The sequence below is a fragment of the Delphinus delphis genome, chromosome 11, assembly GCF_949987515.2.
Source record: "Delphinus delphis chromosome 11, mDelDel1.2, whole genome shotgun sequence".
NCBI lineage: Eukaryota > Metazoa > Chordata > Mammalia > Artiodactyla > Delphinidae > Delphinus > Delphinus delphis.
The window spans coordinates 1,724,184-1,737,878 of NC_082693.1; the positions used below are offsets into that span (position 1 = coordinate 1,724,184).

Below are 13,695 nucleotides of genomic sequence, written 5' to 3' on the forward strand. Positions count from 1 at the left end.
GGTCCTTAGGGGCAAACTCCCAGTTATAAAATAAATATGTCCTGAGGATGTAAAGTACAGCATGACAGCGTGGGGACTACAGCTAACAATACTGTACTGTACGTGTGCAAGTTGCTAAGAGAGTAGATCTTAAAGGTTCTCATCACAAGAAAAAAATTGTGACTGTGAGGTGACAGGTGTTAACCAGACTTGTGGCGAGCATTTTGCAATAAATACAAATACGGGATCACTATGTTGTTCGTCTGAAACAAATGTAACGTCACATGTTAGTTATGACTCAATAAAAGATCACACAAAGCAAAAAACAAACAAAAGTAATTCATGACGGGGGCCAAAGACAAGAGAGTCCTCCGTGGCTGGGAGCAGGGCAGGCGCAGGGCTGCGGGCGGGGCTCGGGGGCCTCGGGGGCACAGCCGAGAGCTGGTCCTGCACCTGCAGCGAGTGAGTCTGCTGACAGCCTGAGCAAGTCGGAAGTGGACTCTTCCCCGAGCCCCGGGAAGAGGACACGTCCGGGTCAACAGTCTGGTTTTGGCCTGGAGGCCCCATGGTTGGACTCCAGACCTTCAGAGTGGGAGGTGCTGTGTGGGTGGTGACACGGCAGCGGGCGAGCACAGCGGGCTCAGAGGCCGGCGCCGGGGAGGTGGCCGGCGGGTCCCGACACGTGTAGCGGGAGCCCTGATTGACACGATGCTCAGATACACTCGTCTTCCGCGGCGGGCTCAACGGTGCCCCCATGTTCACACCCACCTGGAACCTTAGGCGGCCTGTAGGTAGAAATCTTCGCAGGTGTATTAGCTGAGATGAGGGCGTGCTCATTGGGGGAGGGGACGACATTCATCCAATGTGACTGGTGTCCTCATAAGAGGAGGGGATGCAGAGAGACGCTCAGAGAAGACAGCGGGGGGCGGGCGGAAACGGAATCAGGGAGCGGAGAAACCCAGCTAGGTGCCTGGGGGGCCCAGCACTGCCCGCACTGCCAGCCGCCGGGACAGGCCGGGACGGGCCCCCTCTGCGCCCCCAGAGGGACCCACCCCGCTGACTACTGGCGCCTCGCCTTCGGACTTCTGGCCTGACTGTGAGAGAATGAATTTCCGTTGTTTGAAGCCCCCAGTTTGTGATAATTTGTTACGACAGACCTGCGCAATGACACATCTTCCAAAAGGGTCTGTCACTTTTCTCCAAGCCTTAATTCATTCTCACCGTGAGCTATGTAACCTCGAACTTCATAACCCTTGCTTCATGTCTTCTAAGTGTTTCAGGACAGCTTCCTTCCGTACCCTGGGTTGATGGGGCCTGGGACATTGCTGGTTCTCTCGAGCAGGCGCTAATTTCTCTCCAAATACCCCAGCTCACAGTCTGCAGGGTGAGGACCGCGTGGCACTTAGTCTCCCGGATTTAGACGCTTTCTCCAGTTTCTTTGTAGTTGCTTCTAAGAACTCACCTTTGCCTCCGGACTTAAGGGTTTAACACGTTGGTTGCAGGCGGGGAGGGTGTCTGTCTCTGATGAAGGTTTGCCTCGAGTTGATGTTGTGGGCCCTTTGGGAACTATTCCTTTTTTTCTTTTCTTTTTTTCTTTGGCCGTGCTGCGTGGCATGCGGGATCTTAGTTCCCCAACCAGGGATCGAACCTGTGCCCCCTGCAGTGGAAGTGCGGAGCCTTAACCACTGGACCGTCAGGGAAGTTGCCCTTTTTTCAGTTTTAAATTGTATTTTATGGTGGTAAGAACACGGAACGTGAGATCTACCATCCAGCAGGACTTAACGCGAAAATGCAGAATTCTGAGCTACAGGGGCGGTTGTCCCTCAGCAGACAATGTCTGTGTTTGGAGTTTCCTTTGATTCTTGGCTTGACTGGTCCCCGCGCGGCTGGCTTCTCCCCTGGTCTCGGGAGAGTGTTTTCTCAGGATGGGCTGTGCGTGTCCGGCTCTAAGGTTGAAGAGTCTTTGTCTGGGACTTGGTTTGCTCTGACGAGCATCTTGACGGTGCTGAGTCCTGGCTCCAACGTCAGCGCTTCTCGTTCCTCCACGGGATGAAGATTCATCTCCTCACTTTACATCCAAACTTAAGGACCACAACACGTTCCTTCCAGGAGTCTTTCTAGCTTCCCTCCTTGAAAAAGAAAACCTTCCCTCCTGGAAGGAACCATAACCACACTCATGGTGGAAAGTTTGGAAAAGTAAAGGAAGAAGGTAAAGGAAGTGAAGAGAAGCGTCTGATTCCACCGCTCACGACAATCGAGGCTAACGTGTTAGCGAACTTCCCTCCAGGCTTCCCCCTGGTCACACACACGCCTACACAAAATGTGTGTTCCATCCGTTTGGGCAGAAATAGGCCTGTTTACCCGTTTCAGGTTGAGTTACGGCCTTGGCTGCCGAGAGTGTGTTCTTCAGCCTTAGTTTCTTCTTAGTTCAGCAGCAGAACTTGAACTTCTACAATTTTTTTAAAGATTAGCTCATTATTTTGACAGGCACCTTGCTGGCCCTGTTCTTTTCCTACATCTAGGATGTTTCTGTTATTTTCTGAAAGGATTTAGCTGAGAGAAGGCACCTCCTGGCTTGTCCACTGAACTGAATGCCACACGTCCCCCCACCTTTCTCGTTTTACAACCGAAGAAACTGAGGCAGAGAGAGACTCGCTGACCGTCACACGATATCAGGGTCCAGTCCCCTGCTGCCCCGCCCAGGGCTCCAGCCTCCTGAGGCTCTGAGATCCAAACGTCAGAAGGCAGAGGCGACACTGCCGGTCCCACCTGAGTTTTCTCTAATTACTGCGCCGGTGGGTTCCAGACTTTGCTCACGTGAATCCCCCGCGGCTGGTGCAGGATGCACGTTCCGAGTTCGGGGCTGGGGCTGGGACTCAGCGTCTCAAACAAGCCCCAACTCCGCGAATCGCAGGAGGAGGCTGGGAGCTTTGGGGAAGCAGCTGCATCTCGTCAGTTGCACCTGCAGCCTTTGCAGCTGTGAGGACAGCGGGTCATCGAAGCCAAGCTGCTGGCCACAGGTCCCTGTTGTGCAACCTGGAAGACGGTCCCTCCCGCCAGGCAACACGGGGGAGCACGGCCCCCCCGAGGGAGCCCCGTATGAGGAGCACGGGGGCTCTGACCCCCACCTGCCGGCTGGCTGAGCACGTGCCTGCAGGCGGGCGAGGGCCGACCTCAGCTCCAGTCACCACGTCCGCTCTGACCCCTTCCCGATCGACACAGGAGTTTAACTTGCAAAGACGGTTGAACACTTGAGACCCACTTGCAGCAAGTGAAATCCCACTGTGATGGGGCTCAGCCCCGCTTCAGGTAACACTCATCTCCTGCTCTCTGAACTACACCCAAGGACCCTGAGGTGTCACCCAGGATGAGCTCTAAAAACTACAGGCAAGGAGGCCGTTCAAGGAGCAAAGGGCACACGAGCAGACCTGGCACCGCTAATACCCCAGAGGTGACAGTTACTGCCGGGCTGAGGCTCTGACACCCCGCAGGAGCCGAGCTGGGCTCCGGCTGGTCCACTAGGTCTCCCGGGGCCCCCGGATGACCTTACCTTCCGTTTTGATCCTCAGGGCCGTCCGGACCAGGGCAAACAGGGTGGCGTTGAACATGACCGTCCCGTCGCTGTTCAGGGGCATGTTCATGGAGACCAGGCGCTGGTGGGGGAGCAGAGCTGGTCATCACAGCAGCCGGCTCCTGAAGGACCCTCCCGCAGAACCCCCGAGGCAGGAGGATGCCGAAGGGGGGGGGGCCTCGAAATGCGTGTGCGTGTGTCACGCGTGTTCCCTTCGGAGTCTGAGAACGCACTGTGGGAAGGACCCCTAACGCCTACTCTGGCTCTGGCTCCTTTCTTCAGGCTCATAAAATACTGTCCTCATCCCCGTAGAGGCTTGACGTCCTGACCAAGGTCACAGAGGCATCTTCCCTCCCATGTCGCGTCTCCCACGAGCCCAGCTCATCTCTTACTTTGCAGGCCACGCGGTGAGGGCACAGCTTCCCAAAGCCCAGGGGGGGCTGAATCCTCCGGAGCAGGGTCACCACATCCAGGTGCTTGATGCGACCCCTAGAAGAGGAGGAACGGGGGGAAGGTCAGTGCGGCGGTCTCGGCCAGTAGCCCAGGACTCAAGCACTCAGGGCGGGGGATCCCCCTGCAGAAGGGACTCTCCACGGCTGGACCCGAGCGATGAAGCTGGTGCTGAGCTGCAGAACTGCAGGCAAAACTCCAAAACCAGTATATACACGTGGTTAGGATTTTAAGGAGCAATTTTCCATCAGTGCTATATTCACGGTGGAAGGGATTTTAGTAGGCAACGAAATTCTCAATATTACTCCTGCTTCAGTGAACCAACCGTCTGACCAAACGGTATTTCCAGTGTCAACCAAACGTGGTGGCTGGACTGATGGACCTACGGCAGAAAGGCAGGCAGGATCTGCCTGGCCCCGGACATCCTGACTCGAGTCCCTGCTGGTTACTCCGACACCAAGCCCTCCTGTCCTGTTCAGCTGAGAACAGCAGGCGTGTTCTTCACTCAGCCAAAGCCCTCCCATCGCTGGCCCTGACCCTTGACCCCTGTGGCCCGTGCAGGTCAGTGTTTGCTGGGGATCCGCCCCGTGCTAACCCGCCTTGACCCGCTCCCACAGGTGCGGTCACGCAACCCCCTGCGGCTTTGGGGGTCGGGCTCCCCTCTGGGGACTTACTTGGCTTCAGGATCATACTCCGCCCAGATTCGTTTGAATTCATCCAGGTGGTGGGGACCCAGAATGGACCAGTCCCTTGTCAGGTAGTCAAAGTTGTCCATGATGACAGCTACGAAGAGGTTGATGATCTGTGGAGAACGGAGAGCGCGGGGAGATGCCCTCGGAGGCCCTTCCAGCACACGCGGTTAGCAGGCCACGCGCGGCAGAAGCCAGTGTTTCTGAAGACGCCCAGGTGGCACCACTGAAAACACCGGCCCCCGGAACGCGGCTCTCTTGGATGAGGACCTGACCCAGCTCCCCTTGGGTTTGTGCAGGTGAACCCCCGCTGTGGGCTGGCAGCTTCCCTCACACCAAGCTGGCAGGCGGGGCTGCCAGGGACGGGGGTGACTGTCCACCACCCTCCCCTTGCCCTTGTCAAAGTGCCAGAAATGTTTAAGGGGCCTCCTGTCCTGGGGACGACGCCACCACCACAAGGGCTGAGAACGGACGAGAAGGATGCTGGCTGAGCTCACTCTGGGCCAGCTCCGCCCCCTCCCTCCAGTGCGGCTGGGCCGTCCCAGGGACACAGCCCTCTAGGCCGGCCTCCCCGATGGGGCACCCCCGAGCGTGAGCTGCAGAGACGCAGGGCGCGGCTGGCCCGGGACTGCGCGTTGGTCACCCGAGGCCGCGGGTCCCGCCCGGCTCACCAGAAAGGCGCAGAGCATGTAGAAGCTGATGAAGTAGAAGACGGCGAAGCTGCTGCCGCAGGGCGCCTCCCCCTCGGCGCTGCTGCCCGGCTCCGACTCGGGCGCGCACTTCTTGCCCGGCATGCAGGCCAGCATGATGTCCTGCCACGCCTCCCCGGTGGCGCACCTGGTGAGAGACCACGCCCCAGAGCGGCTCACAAGGCCCCTCCCTCTCCTCCCTGGCGGGGGAACCGCTGAACTGAGTCTGCGGTTCGTCAGCCCCCAGTGCTGATACATCCACTACATAGGAAAACATACAGCACCGCTCTGAATGTCCGAAAATTTTCTGTGAAAGAAAGCAAGCTGTACCTTTTCTGCAAAGTCCCTCCTTTTGCAATCCATGTTCAATTTTGAGTTTTAGCCATTTGGATGCATTTTAGCTCTGGTTCATTCATCCTTTGCGGCAGATCCTCTATGAGTGTACCATTAAAAAGCCCCACCGCCCTGTTAAGGCTTTTCCTTTCTTTGCTGTCTTGCCATCACGAAGGAGCCTGCAGTCACCACACAGGGCCGTCAGACGCCTGCTTCGGGGTGGAGTTGCCGGTGGACGGCAGGTGTGTCCTCACCGTACTGAGTGCTGCTTGTTCCCCCACTGGCGCTCCTGGCGTCACTGCCCTACAGACTCAGCAGCTCTTTCCTCAGCTTTACTGAGGCAGAATCGACAAATAACACTGCAAGCTAGAGCGTAGATCATGACGATTTGATTGATGTGCACATTGTGAAAGGATTCTTCCCACCTAATTAACACATCCATCCCCTCACAGATTTAAAAAATTTTTTCTTTTCTTTTCTTTGGCGAGAACATTTAAATTCTACTGTCTTAGCAAGTTTCAGTGATACGATCAGTGTCATCAACTATGGTCACCATGTTATAGGTTAGACCTCAGACCTCATCCACCTTATGGCTGACAGTTTGTGCCCCTTTAACCAGTCCCTCCCCATCCCATGCCCCCCCCCCACCACTTTTCTATTCTGAATTTAGACTAGTCCACTCTTGGTATTAGTGAATTTTAAAAAATGTTGCTCGGACTTCCCTGGTGGCGCAGTGGTTAAGAATCCGCCTACCAATGCAGGGGACATGGGTTAGAGCCCTGCTCCGGGAATATCCCACATGCCGCGGAGCAACTAAGCCCATGCGCCACAACTACTGAGCCTGCGCTCTAGAGCCCACGAGCCACAACTACTGAGTCCGTGTGCCACAACTATTGAAGCCCGCGTGCCTAGAGCCCGTGCTCTGCAACAAGAGAAGGCACCGCAGTGAGGAGCCCGTGCACCGCAACGAAGAGTAGCCCCCGCTCGCTGCAACTAGAGAAAGCTCGCGCGCAGCGACAAAGACCCAATGCGGCCAAAAATAAATAAATAAATAAGGTTGCTCATATGATGGGTGTAAAGTGATAACTCACTGTTGTTTTAATTTGGTTTTAAAATGATGAATAGGCTGAGAAATTCTATTTCATCTGCTGAATCTCAGGTTCATGTTTTTGCCCGTCTGTCTCATGGGCTATTTGTCTTCTTGCTCATTTGTGGGGCCTTCAAGCCTTCTTTCTATTAATCCTCTGTCAGTTACACACACTGCAAGCAGCGTCTCCAGTCTGTGGCTCGTTTCCAGCTTTACTGATGGTGTATTGTGATGAATCCAAGCTTTACATTTTAATGTGGTCAAATCATAATTTTTCTTCTGTTCTGTGCTTTTCACAACTTGTCTAAAAATCCTTCCCTATTCTAGGCCATAAAAATATTCTCCAATATGTTCTAAAAGGCCCAAGTTTTGTTTTTCATAATCATAATAACCCATTAATATGGAATTTATATGGGGCTCCATACGAGGTAGAAATACGCTGTTATCTTTTTCTGTCTAGATAACCAACTTTCTTAATACAATTTATTGAATAGTTCACCTTTACCTACATATGTGAAATAGCTCTTGACATAAATCACATTTCCGTACGTGTATGAGTCTTGTGCCAGCCTCTTCGTTCTGTTCTATAGGTTTATTCATCTGTCTTGACTTCAATGTACCACGCTGTCTTCATCACTCCAGGTTTGCGGCAAGTCTTGATCTCACACAGAGAGTCAGTGCTTCCAGCCTGCTGTCCTGCAAAGCTGTCCTGGCTTTTCCCTTTCCTTTTCCTTTTCGATTCCACAGACACATTAGAATCAGCTTGTTGAGTTCTATGAATAATCCCACTGAGACTCTTACTGGAATTGCATCAACATATAGATTAACTAGAGGAATTTGACATCTTTTTTGCTATTAAGTCTCCTAACCATGAACCCGATCCAACTCACCATTTATTTAGGACTTCTAAAATGTCTTTTAATAAAAGTTTATAATTTCCCTACATACATCTTTCGTTAGGTTTTTTTCTAGGTAGTTTACTTAAAATAAACAAATAAAATGTTGCTATTATGAATGGTACCTTTAAAAAGTTACATTTTCTGTTTGCAACAGATGTGGAGAGAATACTATTGACTTTATATATAGAAGATCTGCTGAACTCTCTTATTATTCTGTGGTTTCTCTTGTATAGTCACATAGCAATCGGCTTTTTAAAAGATGTTTTATTTACATATTTTCTTTTTAAAATTGTGGTAAAATACACACAACATAAAATTGACCGTCTTAACCATTTTTAGTGTACAGTTCGGTGGCATTAAACACACCCACGGTGCTGTCCTACCGTCACCACCATCCATCTCCAGAACTCTTTTCATCTCGTAAAACTGAAAATCTATGCCTCTTAGACAGTAACTCTCCTCCCCTCCCCCCTACGCCTGGCACCCACCATTATACTTTGTGTCTATGATTTTGACTAAGTACCTCATGTGAGTGGAATCATACAGAAAACTTGTCGTGTTATGACTTCTTTCACTGAGCATAATGGCCTCAAGTTTCATCCATGTTGAAGCAGGTGTCGGAATTTCCTTCCTTTTTAAGGCTGAATAATGTTCCACTGTGGTATAACCATGTTTTCCTTTTCCATTCTTTTGATGGACCTACAGTTGATTCCATGCTCTAGCTATTGTGAATAATGCTGCCATGAACAGAAGTGTACAAATATTTCTTTGAGACCCTGCTTTCAATTCTTTTAGGTATATACACACACAAGTGGAATTGCTGGATCATATGGTACTTTTAATCTATTGTTAATATTTTGAGGAACCGTCATACAGTTTTCAACAGTGGCTGTTACCATTTTACGTTCTTACACGTAATGCACAAAGCTTCCAATTTCTCCACATCTCATCAGCGCTTGCCTTTCTGACAGCAGCCCTCCTGATGGGTGTGGGGTGCTAGCCCATTGTGGTTTGGGTTTGTATTTCCCTGATGATTAGTGATTTTGAACACTTTTTCCTGTGTTCATTGGCCATTCACTTATCTTTTTTTGAGGAACGTCAAGTCCTTTGCCCATTTTTAAACTGGATTGTTTATTTTCTTGTTGTTGAGTTTGGCAATCAATTTTTTTGGCATTTAATTTTTTCTTCTTCTCCAATTCTTACCCTTTGGTTTATTTTTCTCGTCTTATTGCATTGGATAAAACTTGCAGTATCATGCTGAAAAGTGATAGCTTATGAGCTCATTTATTATATTTATGGATCAGCTGTTACCTGTTACGGACTGAATGTATGAGTCCCCTCAGAATTTGTATGTTGTGGCCCCAAACCTCAATGCATTGGCAGGCACTTAAGTTTAGATCAGGTCATGGGGCTGGGGACTCATGATGAGATTAGCATCTTTATAAGAACAGGAAGGGAGACTGGCGCTCTCCTCTCTCTCCACCAAGCGGGGACACAGTGATAGGCCGCCATCTGCAGGCCAGGAAGAGGCTCCCACCAGGAACAGAATCATGAAACCTTGATTTTGGACTTCCAGCCTCCAGAAATGTGAGAAAGAAATGTCTGCTGTTTGAGCCACTCCATTTATGGTGTTACAGTAGGCTGCCCACACTAGTACATTATCAGTACATGAAAGTGATTGTTTTCCTCTGTTAATTGTCACCTTCCTGGTCCTTTTAATTGTTATAAAGGCTTTTGAGTTGCTTTGCTTGGGTTTTCTAGTCGGATTAGCCTGTTCTCTGTAACCAAAATAGTTATGTCTACATATTTTTATATCTCTAGTTCTTACTTTCTTCTCTTTCTTATTGGTATCAGCCGTATGTTAGTCTTACGGAAAGAGGTTTCCTACCCATTTTTACGCCTGGAAAGTTTATGTAACATAGGAATGATTTATTCTTTGATATTTTGGCAAATAGCAAACATAAATATATTGGATCTAGCCTTTTAGAGGACTAAAATTTTGACCACCTTTTCAATTTCTGTTGTGATTAATTAAAAAAATATTCTTCTCAAGACAATTTTTGTGATTTCTCTTTTCCTATATAAAAGCATCTAGTTCGTCTAGATACTCAAATATATCGGCATTCATTTGTTCATAATATTCTCATCATTCTAAAAATCACTCCACATCTATAATTATGTTGCTTTTCTTATTCCTGCTGTTGCATCTTTTTAAAAAAATTGAATTTGATGAAAGTTTGTCTATTTATTGGTCTTTTCAAAGAATCAGTTTTAGGGTTTATTGATGAATGTTTTTGTTTTATATTTTATTAATTTCTGCTTTTATTTTAATAAATGCATTCCTTCACACTTTGGGGTTATTTTCCTACTTTTTCCATTTATTGTTTACTTGCTGTAAATTAAAAAAAAAAGTTAATTTTGGCTCTGAATGGTCCTTTGGCTTACTGGTGCATCTCATAAATTTAAGATAGAGCGTGGGACTTCCCTGGTGGTCCAGCGGTAAAGAATCCGCCTTGCAATGCAGGGCACATGGGTTCGATCCCTGGTCAGGGAACTAAGATCCCACATGCCGCAGGGCAACTAAACCCGTGCGCCACAACTACTGAGCTCGCGCGCCTCAACTAGAGCCCGCGTGCCACAAACTACAGAGCCCACGTGCTCTGGAACCCGTGTCACAACTACAGAGCCCGCGCACCCTGGAGCCTGCACGCCACAACTAGAGAAGAGAAACCTGCATGCCACAACTAGAGAGAAGCCTGTGTGCCACAACTAGAGAAGAGAAACCTGCACGCCACAACTAGAAAGAAGCCTGTGTGCCACAATTAGAGAAGAGAAACCTGCACGCCACAACTAGAGAGAAGCCTGTGTGCGACAACGAAAGACCCCGCGTGCCGCAACTAAGACTCAAGGCAGCCAAAAATAAATAAATAAATAAATAAAAAATAAATAAATCTTAAATAAATAAATAAATAAACCAAACAATCTCAGGCCCAGGCGAGGCGGTCTCATTAAAAAAAAAAAAAGGAAGATACAGTGTGTTCACATTCTCATTTCTGAGTAGTTTGTAGCCTCAGCTGCGAGTTATTTAGAAGAGTGGCTCGAAACATTTAAGTGAACAGATCTTGGAGGGACTACTGGTTTTCTGGCTAATTCCTAATTTTTTATGCCCGTGCACCACAACGAAGAGTCGCCCCCACTCGTCGAAGCTGGAGAAAGCCCGCATGCAGCAGCGAAGACCCAGTGCAGCCAAACATAAATAAATATTTTAACAATTGTACATTTTCTGAGTTCTCTCTTTAATTAAATTTAATTAATTCTCTCGTTAATTTGTTCTGATTAATAATGACTTCTCCTCCTCCCCCCGCTCCTTTCTAATTTGACAGATGTGCCAGGTTCTATAATCTCTCTAAAGACACAAATGATGCTTATTTTCAGATATTTTTCATCTCCCTATTCTTTTCCTCCTGATGTGTTCATTCATCTGTTAGGTGAGCGTGGTGACTTCTTTTTTGACATTGGTTTTCCCCCAGTACTTTGGGGTGACTGTTACTGCTCTTTGTGATCGAGAGTCCAGTACACAACTCTGTGGATCAAGTTCTCGTTGCAGGAGCATCTCTGGGGACCATGGAAGACAAGACAAGACGTGCTGCCAGGTGGGGTGGACAGGTAGCTTCTCTTAAAGGGTGGGTTCCCTTGGGGCCCTGCTCTACTTCTTAGACCCCAAAGCCCAGGCTGCGGTGGCAGGGCTCTGTTTTCAGCTTGTGGGCATCAGCAAACGCTCTCCAAACGCGGGCCACCAGCTGTCCTGGTGCCTGGCCCCTGTGGACCCTGAGCTTGGGGAGGCCCTGGCCGCTCTGGCTCCTTCACAGGCTCACCTGCTTTGGGATGTGTTTTCCTCCGAACCTGGTCCTTTGTCCATTGAATCCCATCTGCTTGCCTCCGCTGAAGACTTCCTCAGCACTGCTGGCTCAAAATGGCACTCTTTCTTGGCTTTTATCCTTCCTTATTCTTTCACAAACTATCTCCTGTCGTCAAGGACTTTAGGAAAGGCGAGGGGAGACCCATGTGCCCTGGCTCACGTGTGTCCAAATCCCATATTTAAATGCGGCTCAGGCATAAACGTTGCTGTGAGGCTGTGGTTTATGATGGCCCCGTGTTCTCACGGCTACCACCTGAGGGAGGGTGACGTCGGACTGACACTTAAGGGGACTGCCATGCTGACTGAACACATTTTGAGCAATAACGGTTCGTGGGCTCGGGTGTGGGGAAAGGATTCCACAGAGCGCAGTGAAGGTGGGGTTATCTGATGGGGAGGGTCCCTGGATCTTCGGAAAGAACCCCAGGGGCCGGTAAGGGCTCAGTGCCTCTCCCAGCACCTTAGCACGGAGAGTACACGTGCTGGAATGGAATCTAGGCATCAGCAGGGACTGAGTAAACAGTTCTCATCACCACCAGCCCTGGACCAGGTGGGGGTCCCGGAGCCCAGGCTGTGACGAGCTGGATGGTGAGAAGAGCCAGGGGAGGGGCAGCCCAGGGGGTCACTGGGATCCAGAGGAGGAAGGACACGGGGCTGCCGCACGGACTCCTTCCCTCGGGGTCGGGCGGGACACACCCCGTCCCCAGCTGTACCTGTGGCCGTGGCCTCCCCAGAGGGTGAAGGCTGGCGCTGGCTCATCCGAGGGGGGAACTAAGTGCTGTGGACAGAACCACTGAAACGGACAGTGGCACCCACTCCGGCAGCTGGGCTTGTCTGAGGAGGAAACTGAGGCTCGGAGGCATCCGCTGTCTCGCTCAAGGTCACTCAAGGTCACATAGCGAGTGTGCTGCAGGCCTGGCTCAGTTTCCAACCAGGGTGCTCTTGGAGTTCGATTCTGACCCCCTACTGGCTTCCAGGGTCAGCGGCAGGGGCCGTGTCCAGTGGTTATGAACGACAGTGAGAGGAAGGCTTCCCGGTCCCCCAGCCCCAGCTCTCGTGGTGCGCCCAGGCCAGGGCCGCGCCGGGCAGGCGTCCCGTGTGCACCTGTCCGCACCTGTGTGCACGCTCACCTGAAGAGCAGCAGCACGGCCTGGGGGAAGGTCTGGAAGTTGTTGTTCCTGTTGATCTCTGTCGTGTCATTCAGGGCGATTTTCCCGAACACCTGGCAGGGGGAGAGGACGGGGTCCGTGAGCTGTGGACAGAGGGGTCCTGGTTCCCACCCATCGTTCAACGGTCTCTTCAGGGGTCACAGTTCACCCTGGATGGGCTGGCCCATAAGCTGAACAGAGTCCCCTCTGTGACCTGGAAGGCCTCGCGGGGGCAGGTACCTGCTGCCCTGTCCAGCCCCTGATCCCAGGACCCCACTCCGGACAAGCATCGAAGAAAAGTGCCCTCGGCCCTCGGGACGGGCCCTGGGCCCAGCGGGAGCGGGGCTGAGAGGGGGTGGAGGCTGAGACCCCGACCCCGCATCTGTGCGGGGACAAGGCTCGCTGGCCTTCCTCTTTCTTTTTCCTTTTCTTTTGGCTGCAGATTCTTGAGACGAGTTTTCTTTCCTCTTTAAAAAATACTTTATTGAGGAATAATTAACAAATAGGCCCTTCGCATAACTTGGGTGAGTTTTTCCCTAGAGAGAGTGGAACCTGGGCCAGGGGCAACGGGGAGAGAGGGTCTGAGAGCTGTGCACCCCCAGGACACCGCGGGGGTGGGGGGAGAGGTCCAATTCCGGTGACCCTTCCAGCCTCAGAAGGAGGGGCGGGTGTCAGGGGATGCGGGCTGGGGGCCGGGCGTACCTGCATCCCGATGACGGCGTAGATAAAGAACAGCATCACGATCAGGAGGGCGACGTAGGGCAGGGCCTGGCGGGGGCACAGACGCCGTGAGGTCGGCAGGGCGCCGGCGGCTGGGCCCCTCCCCGGGCGGCGTCTCCTCAGTCGCCAGCTGCTGCCTGGCTTGGGGGGCACTTCCAGGAGCCCCGCAGACGTTCTGGGCACTAAATGGGAGGAGCCTGAGCCTGGTGCCGAC

The 13,695-nt window shown here is 51.3% G+C and overlaps 1 protein-coding gene across 1 annotated transcript in view; it reads right to left on the bottom strand.

The window, feature by feature from the left end:
• CACNA1C (calcium voltage-gated channel subunit alpha1 C) overlaps nucleotides 1–13,695 on the bottom strand; it is a 457,945-nt gene that overhangs the window by 15,247 nt on the left and 429,003 nt on the right. Inside the window, exons 32-37 of the mRNA XM_060024050.1 lie at nucleotides 13,464–13,529; nucleotides 12,744–12,835; nucleotides 5,361–5,526; nucleotides 4,675–4,802; nucleotides 3,943–4,039; nucleotides 3,530–3,632 (exon numbers count right to left, since the gene is read on the bottom strand). Coding sequence (XP_059880033.1) covers nucleotides 3,530–3,632; nucleotides 3,943–4,039; nucleotides 4,675–4,802; nucleotides 5,361–5,526; nucleotides 12,744–12,835; nucleotides 13,464–13,529 — 652 coding nt within the window. The remainder of the gene's footprint in view (nucleotides 1–3,529; nucleotides 3,633–3,942; nucleotides 4,040–4,674; nucleotides 4,803–5,360; nucleotides 5,527–12,743; nucleotides 12,836–13,463; nucleotides 13,530–13,695) is intronic.